Raw genomic sequence first — 24,826 nt, forward strand, 5'->3', positions numbered from 1 at the left:
AGAGATCTTTTCGCTTAGTGATTATAGCTCTGGGTTTATAGCACTTTTGCTTCATAGTTTGAAGCTCTTTTGCTGAGTGACTATAGCTCTGTATGTATAGCTCTTTTGCTCTTTAGCCTAGAGTTTCTCTGCTGGGTGATTCTAGTTCTTGGTTGGCTTGGCCCAGAGGGTCTTATCCTCTAAGGGCCTGAATCATTAAGGAGAGCAAAGCAGAAAAAAGGAGTAACTTTGCACGTGGGCAAAACCATGTTGTATTGGAGCGGGAGGTAGATTTAAAATGTGGGGACAGATTTATAGTTGGGGTAGGGCATGTCCTAGATCAACTTTAAATTTCAGTGTAAAAATAAAGCTATCAGGTATTTGTGTGCTACATGACAAAACAGCCAGTATTTAATAATAAACTAATTTGCACCCCTTGCATTGTAAAATGGTTTGTCCTGAAGAACACTTACTCCTTTTGTTTGCCTTACTTTCCTTAATGACTCAGGCCCTAAGCTTCTAAGATGAATCACTTAGTGAAACGTACATTAGGTTTTTAGAGATGTGGAACAATTAACTTCAGGAGAAAACAATTTAGGATTCACGCTATCTGACTTAGATCATGATGGTTCATTACCATCTGTGACAGCCAGATCACATGATCGCAGGGGAATGATTCCTCCACCCCTGCAATCGCATTCTGGTGCCTGGCTGTCATGGTGACAGCCAGGCTGAAGACATCAGCGCAGAGTAGCGGAGACCAGCAGACTGCAAGACAGCGGGCCCCCAGGTAAGTTTGTGTTGCGCTATTGTACCGGGCCCCTGGTGAGCCCGGGCCAAGTACTACAGTACCCCCTGTACCCCCCTGATGGCGTCCCTGCTTCTCATTGCAGCTGCATAACTGACATGCAGTTTGGATATATAAATGTTACATTTGTATTACCAGCTGTAATAATATTGTTACCTTTTGCACTGAAGGCTATATACACAACAAGATCAGCATTATGTGAACTGAGCTTTATATTATTAATTGAATCCTGAAAACGGCATTAAGACTATAATTTTTGAAAGTGACTACATACTCCTGAACTTTCCACATCTCCTTCATTGCTTTAATATTTCGCTTTTAAGGATTTTAATCAAAACCAATAAAATTTAGTTTTTATGTGTGTGTCTATTATTTCATATCCAAGACCAATGGCAGAGGTATAGGTTTACAGAAAGTCCCTTTTATTTTCATATTTTAGGTAGAATTACTTAGTTTTGTATATAAGATGTTCCTCCAACAGTTAGTATTCTATCTCCCTTTTTTTGTACAACATCTGATTTCAACAACGGTCAAACCCCAAACTCAACAATTCCGAGAGTCTTGTAATGTGCCTCAAATTACTCAATCAGCTAGCACAAATTGTAATATAGTGCCATTATGAAAGAAGAACTACACCTAGGTTTGAAACCCTCAAAATTGTCAGGCCGCTATTATAAAATCTTCGCTCAATCCCTCTCCCCTCATTTGTTACAAAAATGGATTTATGACTTTGTCCGTGACGGTATTACTGGTCCTGTTCACGGCAACCCGTCATATAGAAGTTATTACTTATTTTATTTTAGGAAGCGGTGTGAACAATAGACAGTTTCAATATACTTTATGTACATGTTATACAGCACAGACAATGTTCATCTGTTATGTTCAGAATGCATAGAAAGATGCTTACCTGTTATTATATTTAGATATATTGTGTCACAGATTCTGATTTCCTACAATCCTTGATTGGTCTCAATTACTATTAGACTCGTTATCTCCTACGATATAAATATGGTATTTTTACCAAGTTACTGTTTTGAGAGGACTATAATTGAACAATCTGGGGATTTGTAGTAGTTTACGCTGTTATATAGAACCCAATATCATATGGAAATTTCTACCAATTTATTTTTAGATCTATTCTCTGGATAGAAAGTGCTTTCAGTGCATTTTATATCACTTACACTTCATACACATTATTCACCATTTTATATTTTGCTATTTTCATTTTATTTATTTGGTCAATAAAAGTTAAGTTTTATAACCTTGAATATGGTACAGTGCTTAACATTCCCTACCACTCTTGAGAGTTGAAGTGCATCTTTCCAAACACAAACTTTTAATCTTTCTATTTATAGTTACCGCATTTTGTTGATATTAGATAGCACCCCTCATATCTCTATCAAGAGGAGACTTTATGAGAGTTATATAGAGGGAGACTCCCAGTAATCTATGCAATGGGATTTTTTGAGATTTTTGGGGATATCAGCATTTTTGTTTCACATCTGGTGAAAATGCCCATATAGCCCAATTCTGAGAGATGGTTATTAATTTAATCTATCAAATACCAGATTTCCAGATACCTGCTGACCCTGTCTTTCTACTCTGAAATACATAATTTCTTCACATACTAAACATGGGGACAGACTCATCACTCATATAAGTGTAATAACCTGTGTGGTGTTATTTAGAGTAATACGTCGAAATTGCACCTTACCAGTATCAGATAGTTCTCTTTCAGGTTTCAACACTTCAGATTTTCTATGCACCAGAGAGGTAAGGAGATTTATCCACAGATATTTAAAATGACACAAGTGTATTCTAAACTAATTTCCTTTTATTGTTAAGAATTATTCTGATTTTATTTTAGAAGCGCACAATTACTTTTAAACAATATCTTATTACTTTAAAACTATTTACAATTGACGAACCTTTAAATTTGCCGTACTACTAACACTGATATCTTATTGGAATTCTTTGTCTATGGGTGTTTCTGGCAGAATAAATTATTAACCTTCATATATATATATATTTATATATATATATATATATATATATATATATATATATATATATATAACATTAATATATAACATAATTTCTAACACAACTTTAAGACCTACATCAAATATTTCAATAACTATTTGTAGAAGTGGTGCACGTGATTGGGGCCATAAATTTCTTTTTCTATCCCATTGGACTTTATAAAGAGTCACTTTATTAAGTGGTTGTAGCCCTTCAAAAAAAGATTTTGGCAAAACACTATTTCTGTAGTTTTCCTGAAAAACTGATTCTTTTTTAGTAAGCAATTGCAGTATATAGGGATCAGAAACATGTGTCTAAGTAACTGCTGATATTTTCAGTTGTAGTGATGTAATGGTGGGAGTTATAGTGATCTGTGTCTGCTTAACTTATTTTACAACACCAACTTGTCTCTCTCCTCTCACACTGTCCTCAGTACATAGCACAGGCTCTTAATGTGATTTTACAGATCTCTCTTCTGCTTAGTAATTTTCAGCACTTTCCATTTTATTCACGCCTCTCTTTTGCTCACTTCTTCTCTTCTTACACTTTCTTCACTTTTAATATGCTTATATATCACTTTGTACGATTTTCATTCTGTCCCTTTTTTTTTGCTCTCAGTTTATCCAGACACAGGGATCTCTCTCAGTGGCAGGGTTGCCAACTCTGAAATGAAAAACAAGCCCAAACCACTCCTAAAAAGCCCAAAAAGCCCAACTTACCTTCCTTTTCTATAACACTAAGTTCTACACTGCATCTCCATTTAGAAAACCTTTATAAACACAAGAGGACACATTTATACACTGATATGGCAAATGAAAAGGCAAATGCTGTAATTTAGGACACTGGTATGTCTATACCACACAGCCCCATGATAGTATAAAATAGGGCTCTGAAAGCAGTCTTCTGACACCAGCAGCTTACTGAATGGGAGGGGAGGGTGTTATATAGCAGTGTTACCTGCTATAAGTGCAGCGATCGTGTGTCTGTCACAGCACTTATTTCAGTAGGTCCCTCCTCTGATCTGCCCACCCACAAAGCGCCACTTCATTGGAGGAATTCACTGCACAACCCGCCCACAAAAAAAAACATCTGAATGCACCAATCACAAAATAGCAACAGAGGAAAAAAAACAAAAAAAAAAGATTATGCAGCCTGTGGACTTGGAGAACGTCTCCAAGCCCAAAAACAAGCTACCCGCGGCAGTGAAAAAAACCCTGCAACTTCACAAAAAAAAGAAGCCCAATTCCACTTGTTATAAGCGGAATTGGCAACTATGCTCAGTGGTCCTGAGTATCACACTCCTCTCTCCCTGTCACCCCCGGCAACCACCAACCACTCTCAACTGTCACTTCTCCCTCAAGAAATCTTTTTTTTTTTTAAATCTTTATAAACACCTATAACAATTTAGAAATGTGACCACATATAAACAGGCATGTATATGAACACAGCCAGGAGTACACACATATATTTAGATATAAATACACCCCAGGGTACTCAGGTTTTGGGGTATCACATAAGTAATGCAGCTAATATTTTAATCGCCAGAGAATGGAAAAAGCGGTCTCCTCCCCCCTCCCAGTAGAGAGGCTTTGATAAATCACAGATTGTATTTCTCCTATATGGAATATTTAAATATCTTATTTAATGGCTTAATTGATTGGTTAGCTGTGTGTTATATGTGTGTATATGTGTGTATATGTGTGTATATGTGTGTGTGTGTGTGTATATATATATATATATAGTGACATTCTGTGAGCACTTGGGAAGTCATTTACATTACTATAATACTGTTGCAGTGAAAGCATAGGTTTTGATTGTATAGATAGTGAACAATGCAGTTTTTTGCATCCACAAAGCCTAAACAAACAATAGTATATGTGCACATTAGTAGTTGCCATTTCTTAGACACTACTTCCCAGACTCCTTCTTTACAGACCAGCCGAGGTATTTGGCTGCAGTATGATATATAACCAGCAGAGGGACCCAGTGAAAACCACTATGAGTTGTGCCCAGAGCACTAGACAGCATTGTGACATCACACAACATAGCCAAAGCATTCAAGTACACAAAACAGAAGAGCATGGAGCGCAAACCAGGTAAGACATGAAACTGATATTTCCCAAGGAGAATATAAGACAAGACTGTCATAACTATACCTTATGCACTGTATTTTTATCTTAGCATAAGCCTAACATCAGTTAAAATACTACGAGAGACTGGAAAATTGAATCCTTGATCATCTTTTTATCACAGATTAGTAGAAGCTATTTTTTAAAGCAAATTATTCGAAAAAATAGACCTGAATTATAATTATAATAAAAACTGAGCCTAGTTTGCAATACTACATTGTGCTCAGTCTATATAAAAAAAAAACAATTTTTCTGTTTTAATTTGCAGTATTTTCTGTAGGTATTATATAGTATTGTTTTCAGATTTAATTCTTCTTTTTCAAAATCTTCAGAATATTTGCGAAGAATTTGTTTTGAGAGCAGACAGGACAGGAAATGTTTCCCTAATTCCTGTGCCCCAGACCGCCTGGGTATTGAATTGGCCCCTATTAGAGGAGCTCCAAATGTGGGACCCGGGCGCTACAACATTGAGGAGGTGAGTGGAAACATTCTGGGGATCCTTTATAAAATCTGGAGCAGGGTGAAATAGGGCAGACAGATTTTGGATATTGAAAAGTGTTTAACTTCCCCAGATGATATTTATAGATATATTGCATAGATTGTATTAATTTGTTACATTTTGGCAGTGCCGTAACTAGACATTTCAGTGCCCTGGGCGAGACAGGGCACCGGCGCCCCCCATCAAAGTGGGGGTGACATGTGCCAAGTGGGTGTGGCCATCCTAATGTGGGGGTGTGGCTAGCACTTTACTGTAAAGAATTCTGCTACACATATTTGCAAATGCATGATATATATATCTATCAGAGCCGGATTTACACCTCATGGGGCCCTAGGCAAGATATTGGTTTGCCCCCCCCCCCCCCCCCTTCACACACACAGTGGCCCCTCACACACACATAATACACACACACAGTGGCCCCTCACATACACATAATACACACACACACAGTGGCCCCTCACACACACATAATACACACACACACACACACACACACAGTGGCCCCTCACACACACATAATACCAGGGGCGGATTGGGAACTTAAAGTGGCCCTGGAAAAATTCTGAAAGTGGCCTCATGTAGGCGGGACCAATAAATGGTAAGCGGGGCAAATTGTAGGCGGAGTTAGCACTCCATTAGCTCGAGCCACATTGGTTTTTATACAAGGCATATGCAATACGCTATGGTAAGCAGAGTCCGTCTATCACAGTTGACGGAGCTAACACACAAGTAGGCAAAGCATTGCACATGTAGGTGGAGCAGTCACAAGTAGACAGAGTCAGCACACCAGTGGATGGTGTATACACATTAGTTATGTAAGTGGAGCAGCTTAATCCAGCAGCAGGGAGTTCCCAGGGTTAGCATTAATGTAATAATAGTTGGGTCACCCAGCGGATCAAAAAGTCTCAGTAACAATATAAAATTAAAAAAATAAAAAGTAAAGCACACTGCTTCTGCATACCTGTATGCAAAACTGTAGCATGTCGAAACCATGCTGGTGTGTGCCTTAACCCCGAAGAAGAGGTTCCAACCTCCCAATGTCCTCTATTCCTCCCAATCCCCTCTTCTTGGAGTTAGGGATTTCAAAGATAAAAACCACATACTTTTAAATAAAACTGTGATTACTTATACACACAAGCATGAACAATTAAAACATTTTTCTTTTTCAGATTAAATTAAAATACTCCCATGGATGCATCATACATATTGAATTGCAAGGTTTATACTGTTCTGCATGATAATTTAGCCAGTATTAGTGATACAAATACAATATAAACAGCCTCCTAGTGACCGCCATACAAAATAAACATCATCCTAGGGATCGCCATACAATACAAAGAGCATCCTAGTGACCGCCATACAATACAAAAGTGAATTCTAGTGACCATCATACAATGCAAAGAGTATCCTAGCAAACGTCATGCAATAGAGAGAGCATTCTTGTGTCAGCCATACAATGCAGAGGGCATTCTTGTGTCTGCAATACAGAGAGCATCTTAATGACACTATATAAAGTGCCCTGTGCGTTTGCCCCTGTATGAGTGCCGCCCTGTGTGTCTGCCCCTGGTATGAGTGCGCCCTGTGTGTCTGCCCCTTTATGAGTGCGCCCTGTGTGTCTGCCCCTGTATGAGTGCGCCCTGTGTGTCTGCCCCTGTATGAGTGCGCCCTGTGTGTCTGCCCCTGTATGAGTGCGCCCTGTGTGTCTGCCCCTGTATGAGTGCGCCCTGTGTGTCTGCCCCTTTATGAGTACAGGCAAAAAAGGAGTAAATGTTCTCTGGGACAAACCATGTTACAATGCAAGGGGTGCAAATTAGTTTATTATTTTGCACATAAGTTAAATACTGGCTGTTTTTTCACCTAGAACACAAATACTTAATAGCTTTATTACTACACTGAAATTTAAAGTTGATCTAGGACATGCCCTACCCCAACTATAAATATGTTCCCACATTTTAAATTTACCTCCCCCCTCCAATGCAACATGGTTTTGCCTAGGTGCAAATGTTACTCCTTTTTTATGCTTTGCTATCCTAAATGACTCAGGCCCATAGTGTACATATGGTGCTAGTGAATATGTGATTCTGTGAGTGTTAAAATACCTGCTATTTACTGCACAACTTCTTCATGTGAGTCAGTCAGGAAGTCAGAGGAGCTGTCCTCCACTCATCCCACCCCCCTGCGCTGTCACATTGGATCTGCAGCTGCGGTGATGTCATCACAGATGGACGCGTAGCTCTCTCCCAGTCAGCAATAGGATTTGATCCTTTCATCACCACCTACCCCCCCGCTCAAGTGCCAACCTCCCTCCCTTGTCACTCTACACCCCCCCCCGCCGCACGAGTCGCAGGGGGGTGCCGTGAGTCGGGGGAGGGGCCAAAAAAAAATATTTTATTTTTTTTCCTTTTAATGTGCCACAAAGGGGAGAGTAGCGGGCGGCTGTTGCGCCCTCTCGGGCTTGCGCCCTGGGCGACGGCACCGCCCGCACCACCCTAGTTACGGCTCTGCATTTTGGTGTTAAAAGCCCCCTCTGTCTGTCCTAGTACAGGCTTATACTGATGTTGTTGTTTTTTTTTTTTAAATGGTGTATAATATAACATTATGGATATATATTGCAAGTATGTGCATCAAGAGACCCATCTATAATAGCAACAGACATTTAAAAATTTTGTATCTTGTTGCAAGATTGGAAAAAAAGGTTCATCTTCAGGGTAGCGCAGTTATTTGGACATAAATTTCATGTCAGTATTTTCAGGACATAGCTTAGCAGGTGTATTTGGATTTGCTGTGTGCAACATTTGGGAACTTCAAGCAATATTCAGTAATACTAAACCTTCCCAAATAAAATATTCTATAAGGCAGTGATGGCTAACCTTTTCGGCTTGGTGTGTCAAAAATCAGAAAAAACTGTAGCCTTCCTCGGGTCGCGTGTCACTTAAAAAAATAAATAAATATATATATAATTTAATAAAAATATAAATATAAAACAACACTCCATAAGATTGCTTGTGGCCAGTATCTGGTTTCACCCTGTAGCCCAATGACAAATTTTATATATATATACATATATATATATATATATATATATATATATATATATATATATATATATAATTTATCATTGGGCTACAGGGTGAAACCAGATACTGGCCACCAGCAATGCTATGTAGTGTTTTTATTAATAGACAACAGACTCCATTTCTGGTGAGCCTGCAGGGTATGCAGAGCTGTGTGATCCAGAAATGGAGTCTTTTGTCTACAAATAAAAACACTACATAACATTGCTGTTGGCCAGTATCTGAGGCTATTTTACTATTAAATATTATAAATTGCTTTTACAAGCCCTACCGTGCTTCAGGGAAGCGCGCCATTGAAGTAATGGCGGGAGATATACACAAGGGAGGAGCTGCTGCGACCTCGCATGCGCAGCAGCTCCATTTCGCCGACGGGGAAATGTACAGCAGCCGCGGCGCTGTCAAAGAAGCGTCCGCGGCTGCTGTACAGAAAAAATATTTGGTATGTTTAAAACAGGCAGTTTGACTGAATCGCCTGGCGTGTCAGTCAAACTGCCTCCGCGTGTCACGAGTGACATGCGTGTCATAGGTTAGCCATCATGGCTATAAGGTGTGACAAATGTGTAATTAAAGATGCACCTATGGTTTCATTCTTTTCAACTGTAAAGTTGGAATCAAACCCATGACCCCAGGATGTGAGGCAGCAATGTTAACCACTGTGCTTCCATACTACCATATATAGAAAATATATAAGGACATACTTAGTGTTCTACAGTGCACCATATGGTGAATTATTATTATTATTATCGTTTATTTGTAGGGCGCCACAAGGTTTCCGCAGCGCCGCACATAGTACAAACAGTAGACTATACAGGGTAGAACAGTACAGAACAATAAACACACAGTACCAGTACTTCAGAAACTCCGGGAGGGCAGATACAGTAGAGACGGAGCAGAAGAACAGGTATGGAGACTGGAGGGAAGAGGGCCCTGCTCATTCGAGCTTACATCCTAAGGGAGGGTAAACAAAGTCAGGCACAAAAGGGAGCCAGTGAATCAAAGGGGAGAGAGATGAGGGGTCAAGGGAGGATGAACAGAAGAGATGAGAGGTTAAATGGATGGTTGGTAGGCCTTGAGGAACAGGTGAGTTTTAAGTGCCCGTTTGAAGGAGCACAGATTGGGAGAGAGACGGATTGAGCGAGGGAGGTCGTTCCAGTGAAGGGGGGCAGCATGGGAGAAGTCTTGGATTCGAGAGTGGGAAGAGGTGATCAGTGTGGAGGAGAGGCGGCGATCATTGGCTGAGCGCAGGGAGCGGACAGGAGTGTGAATGGAGAGGAGGTTAGAGATATAAGGGGCAGTAGACTGGGAGAGAGCCTTGTAAGTGGTGGTAAGGAGTTTAAAAAGGATTCTGTAGTGGAAGGGGAGCCAGTGTAAGGCGAGACAGAGTGGAGAGGCGGAGGAGGAGCGGCATGAGAGGAAGATGAGTCTTGCAGCCGCATTGAGTATAGAGTGGAGGGGGGCAAAGTAGGAGTGGGGGAGGCCAGTAAGGAGAAGGTTGCAGTAATCGAGGCGGGAGATGATGAGATCATGGATGATGGTTTTGGTGGCATCCTGAGAGAGAAAGGGACGGATGCGGGAAATGTTACGTAGTTGGAAGCGACAGGCTTGGGCGAGGGATTGAATGTGGGGGGCAAAAGAGAGAGAGGAGTCAAGAGTGACACCCAGGCAGCGGAGTTGGGTGACAGAGGAGATAGTGGAGTTATTGACAACGATAGAGAGATCGTGGTGGGATTGGAGTCTGGGCGGAGGAAAGACAATAAGTTCAGTTTTTGAGATGTTAATTTTAAGAAAGCGTGAGGACATCCAGGAAGAGATGGCTGAGAGGCAGTCAGTCACACGAGAGAGGAGGGAGGAGGAAAGATCAGGAGAAGAGATGTAGAGCTGAATGTCATCAGCGTAAAGGTGATACTGAAGACGAAACGAGAAGATGAGAGCACCAAGGGAGGAAGTATAGAGCGAGAAGAGTAGAGGGCCGAGAACAGAGCCCTGGGGGACTCCTACAGGGAGAGGGGATGGGGTGGAGGTAGAGCCAGACGTGGATACAGAGAAGGAGCGGTTATCCAGGTATGAGGTGAACCAGGCATGGACAGAACTAGAGAGGCCAAGAGAAAGAAGAGTTTGCAGCAGGAAGGGGTGGTCCACGGTGTCAAAGGCCGCAGAGAGGTCGAGGAGGATGAGTATGGAGAAGTGACCTTTGGATTTGGCTGAAAGGAGGTCATTAGTGACTTTAGCCAGTGCAGTTTCGGTGGAGTGGAGGGGGCGGTAGCCAGATTGGAGTGGGTCAAGGAGGGAGTTGTCAGAGAGGTGACAGGTGAGGCGGCTGCAGTCAATTCGCTCAAGTAGTTTGGAGGCATAGGGGAGAAGAGAGAGGTAGCGAAGTCAGAGGCAGAGAGGGAAGGCGGGACAGTGGGAGGGGAAGGGAGAGGAGGGAGTTGAATGTGGCGAAGAGGCAGCGGGGATTGGAGGACTGAGAAGAGATAAGGGACTTAAAGAAGGATTGTTTAGCAAGGGACAGGGCAGAGCAGAAAGAGGAGAGGATAAATTTAAAGTGAAGGAAGTCTACCAGGGAACGAGATTTCCTCCAAAGGCGTTCGGCTGTGCGAGAGCACTTTTGGAGGGAGCGGGTAAGTTTGGAGTGCCAGGGTTGGGGAATAAGGCGACGCCGGCGAATAGAAGAGGCCGGGGCAACAGTGTCCAGGGCAGTAGTGAGGGAGTGGTTGTAGAGAGCGGAGGCTTGATCAGGGCAAGCCAGAGAGGGAAGGGGTGATAGGAGAGTGTCTAGAGAGGAGGAGAAGGAGATGGGGTCGATGGCGTCAAGGTTGCGCCTGGTGAGGGTGGCTTTAGGCGAGGAGGGAGCGGGGGAGGAAGACAAAGTGAAGGAGAGGAGATGGTGGTCAGAGAGAGGGAAGGAAGAGTTGGAGAAGTCAGAGAGATTGCAGAGGTGCGAGAAGACAAGGTCGAGGGAGTGACCAAGACAGTGGGTGGGGGAGGAGGTCCACTGAGTGAGGCCGAGGGAGGAGGAGAGGGCAAGAAGTTTGATGGTGGCCGGGTCAGAAGAGTTGTCAATAGGGATTGTAAATACTTAGTTTACAATCCCAATGTCCATCATATATACAGTTCAGTGCCCACAATATACAGCTTCATGGCCATGATATAAAGCTTAATGCTACCATATGGAGGCCAATAATAAAATTTCCAACATGATATAATAAACCACCCTAAACCCAACAAGATGTCCCAATATAACACGCAAGATGCCCTATACTTTACCAGCAAGATGACTTCTAATTTCCTTAGCAAGATGTCATGCATGTGTCCAGAAAGATGCCCTGTATATATCCAGAAAACTTTCCTGGTCATACCCAGCATGATGTCTTCGTAAGATGATGTGCGCAGTAAGATGATATGAATGTGCCCAGCAGTCACTTACCTCCGATCCCAGCACACCGTCTCCACTCCTTACTTTGTTGCAGCTCCTGTCCGAGCTGACTTGGATCAGCTGTTTCATACCACATGAAGCAACAACTTCTAATTGGATTTTCTTGTTATTTTGACAAGGTCGCCAGGGCAGCACCACTTCACTGGGCCCAATTAGTCTGGATCACCAACCCATCACTGCCCCTGATTTTCTCCCAATTTTCCCTATATGTGGGGAGAACGTGTGTCAGGACAAATGACAGCAGACTAAAGACTAAAATGAGTGGTGTCGTTTTATTTACGCAATTGCATTCTTATCAAAGCAAGATCATGATGACAGCACAGTGAGATTGGAAACTGGCAGGTTCAATTTAGCCCAAAGGAAACCTTTGGGGTTGTTGTTGTATTAACAACAACCCTGAGGTGACAGGGCTTCTTACAGCAGGGTTTCATTTCAAAAACACCAGATCCCTGTCTCTCACCTACCTCTCATCTTGCATAATGCAACCCAAGATATTTTGTCACCCTCGTTTTCTCATGAAATGTCTGCCCCTATGGCTTGAATGGTTGAAATATAAATGTATGAAGTTATAAAGCATATTTTCTAAACTATTAAGTGTCCTTCCAAGCAGTGGTGATGAAAACGTTTAACACAGTAACAGTGATAAATAAAATATTTGATGACTGATGTACAATAAATATCAGTACAGTAATCTGAAGTAACGTAGAACAAAATACAGACGTAACTAGATAATCGTTTGTACCTAAGGTGCAAGTAAGCAGTTCAGCAGTTATTAATAAAGCTAGAAAAGTAGGAATCTGTTAACCTCTGGTCTAGAAATCAATGAAATTATTGAGAAGTTTCACAAGAATCACGTTTTGCAACCAAACAGGCCATGTTCCTATGTGTAACAGATTCTGGATACTATATTACTAATCTTGATTAGCGCTGGCTTACCTGAGGTGCGGAGTCTAACGATCTCCCCGGTGTTCACCAAGAACCGCCGCAAGGCGGGGTGGGCTTCGCTGCCAGGAGTCGCAGGTCGCGGTCCCCAGGTTCGCCTCAAGATGTAGTACAGCGGAGTGAAGCGGTGGTAGCGGAGTCAACGAGCCGGTTCGGTACACAGGAATGGAGTCAGGCAGAATCAGAAGGCAACTCGGAGTCAACAAGCCAGGTTCGGTACACGGGTCACAAGAATAGGAGAATGGTCAGCAAGCCGGGTCGGTACACAGGGAATAGAGAGCCAGGGAAGTCAAACAGGCAGAGATCAGCACACAGGAGACACAGGAACAGGAAGACACTGCAATCCACGAAGAGCAGGAGCCAGGAACAGGTAAGTGTTGCTCTGACACTCAGCGAGTGTCAGAGTGAGGTTTTTATGCAGAAGGGGATTCAAAATCCCCGCCTCTAGGTTGTGGTCATGTGACCGCCTCCGGGTGCGGTCACATGGTCCTGAATGCGGAAGTGCGGCTGGACGGAGCGGCGGGGATAAGGTAAGTCCGTAACAGTACCCCCTGCCATAAAGGTGGACTCCGAACACCTAATAGGGTTTCAAAGGAAATTTTTTATGGAAGGATTTAAGTAGACGGGGAGCATGTAGGTCAATGGCTCTTACCCATGAGCGCTCCTCAGGGCCGTAACCCTTCCAATCCACCAAGAACTGTATGGCACCTTGAACTTTACGAGAATCTAGGATAGTTTTAATCTCGTATTCCACTTGATCCCGATCCACAGCAGGAGGAGGAGTTCTGGATGAGGTGGAGAATCTGTTGGTTACCATCGGTTTTAACAAGGAGACATGGAAGACATTGGGTATGCGTAAGGAGGGAGGCAGACTCAATCTAAAGGCTACGGGATTAATAATCTCAGATATAGCAAATGGGCCAATAAACTTGGGAGCAAATTTTTTACTGGGAACCTTTAAACGAATGTTCTGGGTGGATAGCCATACCCTGTCACCAACTGCAAAACTTGGAGTCATTCTTCTCCTTTTATCGTAGAATTTTTTGGAACGAGTAGTTGCTTGTTTTAAGTTTGTCTTGGTTTGTTCCCAAATATCAGAGAAGTTACGAACCAGAGAGTCCACTGCTGGAACTTCAGAAGATGAGACTTGAGAGAAGGTGGGAAGTCTAGGATGGCAGCCATACAGGACAAAAAAGGGGGAGTTAGAGATGGCCTCATGAAAATGGTTGTTATGGGCGAACTCGGCCCAAGGGAGAAGGTCCACCTAGTTGTCTTGGTTACTAGAGATAAATATTCTTAGAAACTTCTCTAATTCTTGGTTGGTTCTCTCAGTAGCCCCATTGGACTGGGGATGATATGCGGAAGAGAAGTCAAGCTTGATCCCGGATTTATTGCAAAAAGACCGCCAAAATTTTGATATGAATTGTGATCCCCTATCGGAGACAATATGTTGAGGACAGCCATGGAGGCGAAATATTTCTTTAATAAAAATATCGGCTAAGGAGGAGGAAGAAGGAAGGCCTTTGAGAGCAATAAAGTGGGCTGTTTTAGAGAAGCGATCCGTGACCACAAGCACTACAGTACAGGATTTGGAAGGGGGAAGGTCCGTGATAAAATCCATGGAGATCTGTGACCAAGGGTAATCAGGAATGGGTAATGGGAGCAAGCATCCATAAGGCTTCTTCCTAGAGGTCTTGTGTTGAGCACATTTGGAACAAGCAGCAACAAATCTCTTCACATCCTCCAGCAAGGAAGGCCACCAGTAGCTTCGGGACAATAAGTCCCAGGTCTTGCGAATGCCAGCATGCCCAGAGAAGAGTGAGTGATGAGCCCAGTGAAGGAGCCGGGTGCGTAGATGTGGCAAGATGAATGTTTTGCCTGGAGGACAACCCTTTTTTAGGTGTGTAGCTGCCAATACTTGACATGGATTTACAATGAATTTCTTATCTTCCGAGGATTCCATGTCAGCTGGATCAAAAGAGCGAGATAAGGCGTCTGCTTTCGTGTTCTTAGATCCTGAGTGAAAGGTGATGTTGAAATCAAAGCGTGAGAAGAATAAGGACCACCTTGCTTGACGAGGATTTAGACATCGGGCAGTGCGTAAGTAAAGCAAATTCTTATGGTCGGTATATATGGTGATAGGGAATTGCGCTCCTTCTAGTAAATGTCTCCATTCGGAGAGAGCCAATTTGATGGCCAGGAGCTCTTTGTCGCCAATCCCATAATTCCTCTCAGCAGGTAAAAAGCGACGGGAAAAGAATCCGCAGGGATGAAGTTTTCCAGAAGGACCTCGCTGTGATAGTACGGCTCCTGTGCCAACAGAAGAGGCGTCTACCTCCAGGACAAAGGGACGAGAACAATCTGGCTGTTGAAGAATGGGTGCGGATGAAAAGAGAGACTTTAATAATATGAAGGCTTGGATAGCCTCAGAGGACCAAATACCAGCATCAGCAGATTTGCGGGTCAATGCTGTGATGGGAGCCACGAGAGAGGAGTACCCCTTGATAAATTGACGATAATAGTTGGAGAATCCTAGGAAGCGTTGAGTGGCTTTAAGGCCTGAAGGTTGGGGCCAGTCAAGTATGGCTTTCAATTTTGTGGGATCCATCTGTAGACCGGTGCCCGAAATAATATATCCCAGGAAGGGAATTTGTTTCTGCTCGAAGGTGCATTTCTCCAATTTGCAAAATAACTGATTTCTTCGGATACGAGAGAGGACCTCCAATACATGAGTACGATGAGATGCTAGATCTTGAGAAAAGATGAGAATGTCGTCCAAGTAGATGACTACAGATTGGTACAAGAGGTCTTGAAACAGCTCATTCATAAAGCTCTGAAATATGGCTGGGGCATTGCATAGCCCGAAAGGCATGACCAGATATTCAAAGTGGCCGTCTCGGGTGTTAAACGCCGTCTTCCATTCATCCCCCTCCTTAATGCGTATAAGGTTATACGCTCCTCTGAGGTCAAGTTTAGAAAAGATGGTGGCACCCTTGATCCGGTCGAATAGTTCAGAAATCAGTGGCAGTGGATACCGATTTTTAACGGTAATGGCATTCAGGCCTCTGTAATCAATGCAAGGGCGGAGGCCCCCATCTTTCTTTTTTACGAAGAAGAAGCCAGCCCCAGCTGGGGAGGCAGACTTGCGGATGAAGCCCCTGTTTAGATTTTCTTGGATGTACTCCTCCATAGCCTTAGATTCCGGGAGGGAAAGGGGGTAAACACGGCCCCTGGGAATGGGTTTACCAGGTATCAGATCAATGCCACAGTCCCAGATTCTGTGAGGGGGAAGTCTAGTGGCCTCTTGTTGACAGAAAACATCAGAGAAGGTTTGGTATGGCTCAGGCAGGAGAGTCACAGGAAATTCTTGGGTACGTCTGGGACTATTCGGGGGAACCACTCTCTGTAGGCAGCGAGAGAAGCAGGACTGTCCCCAGGACAATATGTGACCAGATTTCCAGTCCAAGGTGGGAGAGTGGGCACGAAACCAAGGAAGTCCTAAGATGACTGGGTTGGTAGATCTTTGTATTACTAAAAAAGAAATCTTCTCCCGATGAAGTGCTCCTATCTGAAGTAGAAGGGGAATAGTGCGTACCAGGATGGACCCCTCAGGGATTCTTCCCCCATCAATGGCCATCAGAGAGATGGGTTGTTCCAAGGCTTGTGTGGGAATAGCGAATTGTTTAACTACTGTGGCGGAAATGAAATTTCCTGCGGCTCCGGAATCTAGAAGAGCCGACTGCGGGAAGGTCTTTTGTCCTAATTGAAGGGAAATGGGAATAGACAGGCAATCATTACTATTGGGAACTGACTGACACTGAGAAAAGAGGCCCAACGACACAGCTCCAGAACTCGTTAGGCCCTGTCGTTTCCCGAGCGTTTGGGACAAGAACTCAGAAGATGGCCATTCTCTCCACAATATAAACACAGCTTGTTCCGAAATCTCCTCTCCCTCTCTTCGGCTGATAAGCGGGTCCTCCCAAGTTGCATGGGCTCTTCAGGGGGAAGAACAGGGGTTTGGAAGTTGGGGGCTAAGCGAATCATGCTACGCCGCGACTGTTCCTTCTCAGAATTACGTTCCTTGAAACGCAAATCAACTTTGACACAGAGGGAGATAATGTCGTCCAAAGACGTAGGGAGTTCCTGGGATACCAACTCGTCTTTGATTCGGTCTGAAAGGCCCTGCCAGAATGTAGCTACTAGAGCCTCATCGTTCCAGCGAAGTTCAGAGGCCATGGTTCTAAAGAGGACCGCATACTGCCCCACAGACTGGTTTCCCTGGCGGAGACGTAGTAAGCCGGAAGCGGCATTGGACACCCTTCCTGGCTCATCAAATATTTTCTTGAAGGTGGACAAGAAGAGGTTGAAGTTATGTAGAATGGGGTCGTCCCTCTCCCACAAGGGGGAAGCCCATGCTAAAGCTTGACCGGACAATAACGAAATCACATAGGCCACTTTCGTTTTTCCGGAGGGGAAGTTCCCAGGTAGAAGCTCGAATTGTATGGAGCATTGATTTAAAAAACCTCTGCAATTTTTAGGGTCTCCATCGAACTTAGGTGGGTTAGGCAACCGTAGCTGCGAGGAAGAAGCTGCTGCTGCGGCCTGAGGTACAGGGGCCACTGCCGGCCCAGGTGATCCACCAGCCACTAGGGTGTTCTGGACAACATCCAAGCGAGTGGATAGACTATTGAGGAATTTTAAAAGTTGCTCTTGGTTAGTTTCTTGTTTATCCATCCTTCCTACTAAATGCTCCAACAGATCTTTAGCTGTGGTATCCATGGTCAGAGCAAACTGTAACAGATTCTGGATACTATATTACTAATCTTGATTAGCGCTGGCTTACCTGAGGTGCGGAGTCTAACGATCTCCCCGGTGTTCACCAAGAACCGCCGCAAGGCGGGGTGGGCTTCGCTGCCAGGAGTCGCAGGTCGCGGTCCCCAGGTTCGCCTCAAGATGTAGTACAGCGGAGTGAAGCGGTGGTAGCGGAGTCAACGAGCCGGTTCGGTACACAGGAATGGAGTCAGGCAGAATCAGAAGGCAACTCGGAGTCAACAAGCCAGGTTCGGTACACGGGTCACAAGAATAGGAGAATGGTCAGCAAGCCGGGTCGGTACACAGGGAATAGAGAGCCAGGGAAGTCAAACAGGCAGAGATCAGCACACAGGAGACACAGGAACAGGAAGACACTGCAATCCACGAAGAGCAGGAGCCAGGAACAGGTAAGTGTTGCTCTGACACTCAGCGAGTGTCAGAGTGAGGTTTTTATGCAGAAGGGGATTCAAAATCCCCGCCTCTAGGTTGTGGTCATGTGACCGCCTCCGGGTGCGGTCACATGGTCCTGAATGCGGAAGTGCGGCTGGACGGAGCGGCGGGGATAAGGTAAGTCCGTAACACTATGTGCAAAGTAACGATTATACAGTCTTCCAGTTTTGTGTTTGCCTCTGTACTGTTTTTTTTATATTGCATTTTGCTGAATTTATAGTCTGTATGTAGGGCTGGGAGACGGTTTCTGCTGTATTACTTGGTAGAGGTAAGAACGGGAACACTTAAGCCTAAATTCCACCGCAGAAACATACAAAAATTGTGTCCAAATGCAGAATGAGGCGACTATCAGAACAGTTTGCTCTCCCACCGGTGGTTGGATTGCAGTATAATACACTTACTACACCAGTCTATGCAGTACAGAATATTACACAAGTATCTGCTATTGGGCGCTGCTACTTAAAAAAATTATATTCAAAAACAGTAATGACTTGGAGAATTTGGAACATGTAGTTCTAAAATCAGTGAAATAGTACATTTTAATTACATCAATACTTACCAATATCTAGAACATCATACTGGATTCATTTGGATGGCAAAAATACCTGGATCTTGGAGAAAATAAAAAACACTGTCAGAAAGTCACATAGAAACATAAAAACACCTAAATGAGGCATTAGCAGGAAAATACATATTGTAATCTATCTTCTGTCAATCTAAACTATTGGGATAATAGAGTAGAGTAGCAATTGTAACTGACAGGAACCTTCTTGCAGATCACTATACTCCCCAGTGGCGCACACAGGGGGGGTTTTGGGTCTTTGACAGCGCCGCGGCTGCTGGATAGTACAGAGCTGCCGAAACGGAGCTGCTGCACTTTTTTGGGGTTTTTTTTGGGGGGGGGACGACCCACACTTAAAAACCCTGCGTGCGCCTCTGCTCCACTATAATGTACTTATGCATCCAGCTGTCTACTTGTGTCCTTTTTATTCTGTTTATTTTTATCTTATTGGGTGACGTAATGTCATATTTTGTTTCTGTATGACCAATAAGATTGTGCCACAGGCATCCAAATAATTAGGACAGACAATTGTGTAGGGTACTAGATAATTGTGTACCGCACTGGGTAAACCCAAAAAGGCCAGTGGTATTATTATAGAGTCTAAAGTAGAATATTAGTACAATAAATATTCAATCAATCACTGTAGAAGGTGCACCCTCATATATAAAGCTTGTATTACCATGATGCTTTTTTCAAGATACAGAGCATAAGAATGGAATAACATTAATCTTTGTTGTTTTAACATTTCTTTTGAATTGTTTTAGATAGTAGTTGCACTAAGTGATATTTAAATAATACCATTTAAAAAACAACAACATGTGTATGTATTCACAAAACAGTTTCACCTTCATCTTATATATTTCAGGTGCTTTTTAATATACCAGATGACTTAGAGACCAGTGTAATATGGGTTTTTTTCTTCCTTGACTGAACTATTAATTTGTTGTGTTACCAGTTTACCAACCTGAAGCACCTTCAGCAGAGGAAACCGCTGAGTGAGAAGGAGTACTGTTTGGGAGCCAGGACTGCACCCCGCTTCCCCCCAGATAGTAAGGTAATACTTCTGTGGTAGTGTATATATCCAATATAGCTGTCACTGTTAGTAGCTCTGAGCTATGTGGTTACTTTCACTATAAATTATCCACACATCCAAAACATTGTTTTACTTTCAACTAATTATTGAACAGTCCCAGATTATATCAATATAGCCACAAGGTGACAGTCCCCAAAATATTATTCTATATGACACACAAGGAAGATAACCCCAAGCTAAGCAGTGAGTCAGAGGAAGTAACTTAATTTATTTGTTTACAAAGGCATCCACATATAAACCTGGACATTATCAAACATATTACGCTTATTAAAGATATGCCACACATATACCATTAGGCATTATGGTATCTTGTATACTTCTTGGTTGTTGTTTTCTTCGTATTTCTGATAACTTGTGTGTTGTAATGTATCAGCCAAATTGTTTGCTTTGGGTGAATAAAGCATATGGAATAACTCATCTGCCAATTCTTCATCTTTGGTAAGAGCCCCTAATCCCCACCCCTTGACACTGTGTGTTTTATAGTATATGATATTATATTATATTAGAAGATGAATATAGATATCAGAATATAATGTCACAAACAGGTGGAAACCGGACAATTTTGACAGAGCTTGACAGGCCAAACTGTATTTGTTTAATCAGCCTATAGCACTTTATTCCAAAATGTGTCTAGCTTATGTAAGTGTTGTTCTGCATACTTCAGTGTTGACTTTTGCAATTAAATTGTAAAACGTTATACTGTGGAGCACTACTTCTGTGCCTTCTTAAGACTTCTGCAGGTCCTTTCTAGTGATAAGTCGGTTATGGGTATCAGACTTTTCTGGGTTCTCCAGGTTTTGCCTTAACTTCAAAGGTTCCAGTTCAATTTTCTATTTTGTATGATAAACCTAACAGTTAGAATTGGAAGCTAGAGGCATGTAGATATAGATTTTAGCATTTCCCTGCTTTGTAACAGTCATTTATCCTTAGTTTCCGTTCCCTAGTCAGCTGCGCATATGAGCGCATGTTTGTGTTCTTGTAGTAGGCACAAAGCCTTGACAGAAGTGTATTTATTCAACAGCTCCCTGAGCTGCGAGCTGAAATCCAGAGAGTAAATTACCGTATTAATGGTTTTTACGCGCAGGATTACCGTATTAACAGTAATATTTTTGGAGCGCGGTATTTTCGGCGATCCCGCAGTCAATTGAATATGCCCCTTAGAGTATTAATGAATCAACTGGAAGGGTGTCGCCACTTTTTCACATTCCACATTCATTGCATTCGTTTTTCAATCTGCTAAATTTAGCAAATAAATAATAAACTGCATTAATGTGTAGAAATATGTCATGTGTGAGGTTTTACCATACAGAGGTTATGTTTACTTGTTTTCACTTACAGATTCAGTAAAACATGCAGTTTGACCAGGGGTGTTAATACTTTTGCATACAACTGGATATTTCATGCTTGTACTTATTCAGATTATCTGTGAAACTTGTGTTTTCCAGATGGTTACTGCTGGTCCAGCGGATTATCAGTCTGACTGTAATAAAAGGCGCACAGTATTACCCAGTATTGCTCCATTTAACACCAGTACTGTGCGCTTCTCACGGAAGATCAATGAGCTGTCAGTACTACCTCCCAGGTAATATCTGTTTCAGTTAGTACAGACTAAGGTGATCAGTTTTATTAAGGTGTTAAAATATATTTTACAGCATTATATGGGGCATATTCAATTCTTTTGAATCCCCGCGGCATTAAAACTATTACCGTTATTACGGTAATAGTAAGCTGGATCCAACGAGAAAACTACTGTAATAATGGTATTTACGCGCACTATAACCGTAATGACGGTAATAGTGCGCGCACCGCGAGACTTTTGGCATTTTCGCCAACAATTGAATATGCCCCTATAAACATATATGTAGAATAAACTAGAAAACATCATGCAGCTGTGTGTCACTCGTCCGCAACTGCTGAGTAACTTGTAATACAATCAGGATCATTTGGCAGAATGCAAATGTGCAAATTGAGACATTTGATCTCAATGTGCAAAAAAGATCATTCAAAAACCCATTGTTGATTGGTAACTATAGGATACTGCACTTCTGCATTTTGTTGCTAAGTATACCCCCATTGCCTATTATAATTTAATATCATATTGTTATTACTGCATTACTCCTTAGTGAGTGTATTTTTTACCACTGACATACTCAATAGACTGTGGCTGTCTCAGTTATTACATTTAGGTCATAGCTCTCTATTAGGACCCAAACAAGAAATATTTTCTTGGGCATCAGTAAAAAAGCAACAACATTATTCTAAGGAAAAAGTATCTTTTTTACAAAAGAGAATCAGTTCCAAATTAAATTTAGCAAAGTTTTATTGTATATTTGTCATTATTACAAACCAGTCTTACATACATTTATTATACATGAGTAGAATGTACAATAAATTGTATTTATTGTACAACTGTGTGGCTATTAGTGATGTCAAAAATTATAATGAGCGTAAAGACAAATGTCACAAATATTTTCAGTATTAGGAACACTGTTATAAGGCTTTCTTTAGTTCTGACAAACAATAATATACCATTTTATCTCAGTGTTTTGTAAAATTGCTGTAACTGCATCCTCATTACAAAACTCTTTAATGTGTCCTAATATCCTTATAATATCCAATAGAACATTGTTATCCAAATATTATTTTAACAAATACTAATTTACATCTCCATAGCCCTGGACCATACAATCTGAACGCAGAACAGGGTAGGAGGGTAACTTGGCCGGGGAGGTTCGGATCCCCTGACTGGGCAGCAGTGGCAACTCCTAACAAGAGGACTGTAAGGGTAGAGGTAAGAATTATAATTCACTATTTTCTCCAGTATAAAATAAGTTGCCACTGCAGCAATATGTTTCATAACTATACTCAGCTAATTTGTACAAGAACTTCTCTACAAACACATCAAGGTTCACTGGCCCTGAGGTTATGGGGCACATTTATAATAAGGCAGAAAGCCCTATGGCAATGTTTTCATCGCCCATAGGACTTCGCCCTATATCAAGGGGTCACCACTGGTGATAAAATCCCCCGGATTTCACTGGAGTTATGCTTCCCCATGCAACAACACAGTAAAGCTTATTTAACAAACATCACAGCAGTACATGTTCTTCCATATTACCTGTTATTGCCATATTACATATGTCATTCTATTATTTTTCAATGAATTCTTTTTGTGTGGAACTGAAAGACACGGTGCAGGCTTTCAGTTCCACTGCGCATGTTTGAACCGATCAGCCAGGTCACAAATGTACATATTCCCTCAGACTTACCTGGCGAACAGGTAAATTAATCTTTGCAGCTCCAGGCCAGAATCACGCAGGTAGCTGAGTATCGCTCAACTGCTCCACTGATATTTTGTTGATAAATTGTGGATACATTCTAATAACTAGTACCCTACTGCCATTTGTTTCACACAGTTTAGTTGCCTATTAATCAATTATTAATATATGTTCAGACTTGTAAGCTTATGAGAGGATATAAAAGTAGACATGTTTCAAACATGGCTGCCCCAATGTGATATCAATTAATGTTAACATGTTAACGCTCCCCCATTGTAGATTTATAGCAAGACTTTATTCTTGTGGTGTAAAGCGGAGTGCAGCTGTACATAGAAACAGAATTTGGTCTGCACCTTTTTTGTGTGTTTTTCATTAATTTCTTTTTATTTATGTATGTTTCTTTATTTTTAAATACTTTAGATCTAAATCTTAATACTATTGGTTTGCCTCATGCATTCTTGAATTCTTCTACTACATGAGTTCCTACCACAAATGTTGGGATACTATTCCTTAGATCTATCATCCTTTCTGTAATAAAGTTCTTTCTTATGTTGTCTATCAGTCTTCCTCCCTCAAATTTAGTGTGTGCGCCCTTGTTCTAGAAACCCATTATTTTTCAAAAAACTCTATTAATACTTTTGATATAACTCAATGTTACTATCATATCACATTTGTCCCTAGTCCTCTAAAATGCACATTTTAAGCTCTTGATGTCCTTCCTGGTAAATTTTGTTATGCTGCCTATGCACCATTTTAGTAGCACTTCTTAGATTTATTTTATATTTTATTATATTTGGATACAGAGCCTGTAGAACAGGAAACAATACCTGATGTGATATCTTACCAGTGACCTATAACCTGGCAATATAACCTCACTCTTCCTGCTAGTAGTATCTTTTTCTAGGCAACCCAGTATTCTATTGACTATTCCCACTGCTTGATTATATTGCTGTTTAACTGTATTAATGTGAAACCCCTCTGGTACTGGTGTTGTGCGGTCACTTACTTGGTAACCATGTTGTGATGTGGTACCCACTTTCTGTTGCCATCCTCCTCTGTTCCGGTTATGGCATGGGTGTGACATTCGTGACCAGAGAGTTTAGGTGTGCTTAGGTGTTTAAACATAATAAGCATGGAGTGTTCACTAGTGCTTGGCAGTGAATAATGAAATAATGTTGTCTATAACAATGAATTTACACTGGTTACACTGTGTCTTGGTTAAAAGTTTTTCACTTTGTTTTTCTCATTCTCCTTTCCAGCTGATAACAGACAAGCTACTAAGGAAGAACAGAGAGAAAGTGGCATATCTGAGACTCTATGAGGACTAACCAGATTGTGGCTAAAAGTCAATAAATGTTAATAGTTATTATATACTTGCCTGTGTCTGCAGCTCAACACATCCTCTTTCCAACGTTTGATGATTGAAGATTTCATTGTTACATTTCCTGTCACTGAGATGCCTAAAGCAGGAAATTACATGGTGTCCCTCTCGCTTTGGTTAGGACAATGTACACTTAAAACAATATTAGACCTACCAACAAGGCATTCAACAGTCTATCTTTGCCTTTCATACATCAGACCTTAACAACATTTGTCCTTCATGGAACTTTCCTACACGCTATACAGGCACTATATTATAATCCTTCCTCCTAGTTCTCTTCCAACAGTCTAATCTCCCCAAAATTTAATATAAAAAATGGCACAAGACAGGTATGTCCCATTTCCCTACTGATATGGGCCTT

General features: G+C 42.0%; 1 protein-coding gene and 1 long non-coding RNA gene across 2 annotated transcripts; both read left to right on the forward strand.

Annotated features, from left to right (window-relative positions):
* The first annotated feature begins 4,889 nt into the window (after positions 1-4,889).
* Positions 4,890-21,153, forward strand: LOC142139911 (ciliary microtubule-associated protein 3-like). Its single transcript, XM_075197775.1, has 4 exons — positions 4,890-4,905; positions 5,271-5,413; positions 19,669-19,767; positions 21,145-21,153. The coding sequence occupies exons 1-4, from the start codon at positions 4,890-4,892 to the stop codon at positions 21,151-21,153; spliced, it is 267 nt and encodes an 88-aa protein (XP_075053876.1).
* A 150-nt stretch (positions 21,154-21,303) lies between these two features.
* LOC142140348 (uncharacterized) lies at positions 21,304-24,434 on the forward strand. The gene is made up of 3 exons (XR_012688425.1): positions 21,304-21,388; positions 22,480-22,597; positions 24,344-24,434. It is a non-coding gene; the product is annotated as an uncharacterized LOC142140348 (long non-coding RNA).
* Positions 24,435-24,826: the final 392 nt, after the last annotated feature.

This window comes from Mixophyes fleayi, chromosome 2, assembly GCF_038048845.1.
Source record: "Mixophyes fleayi isolate aMixFle1 chromosome 2, aMixFle1.hap1, whole genome shotgun sequence".
In the NCBI taxonomy this organism is placed as follows: Eukaryota; Metazoa; Chordata; class Amphibia; order Anura; family Limnodynastidae; genus Mixophyes; species Mixophyes fleayi.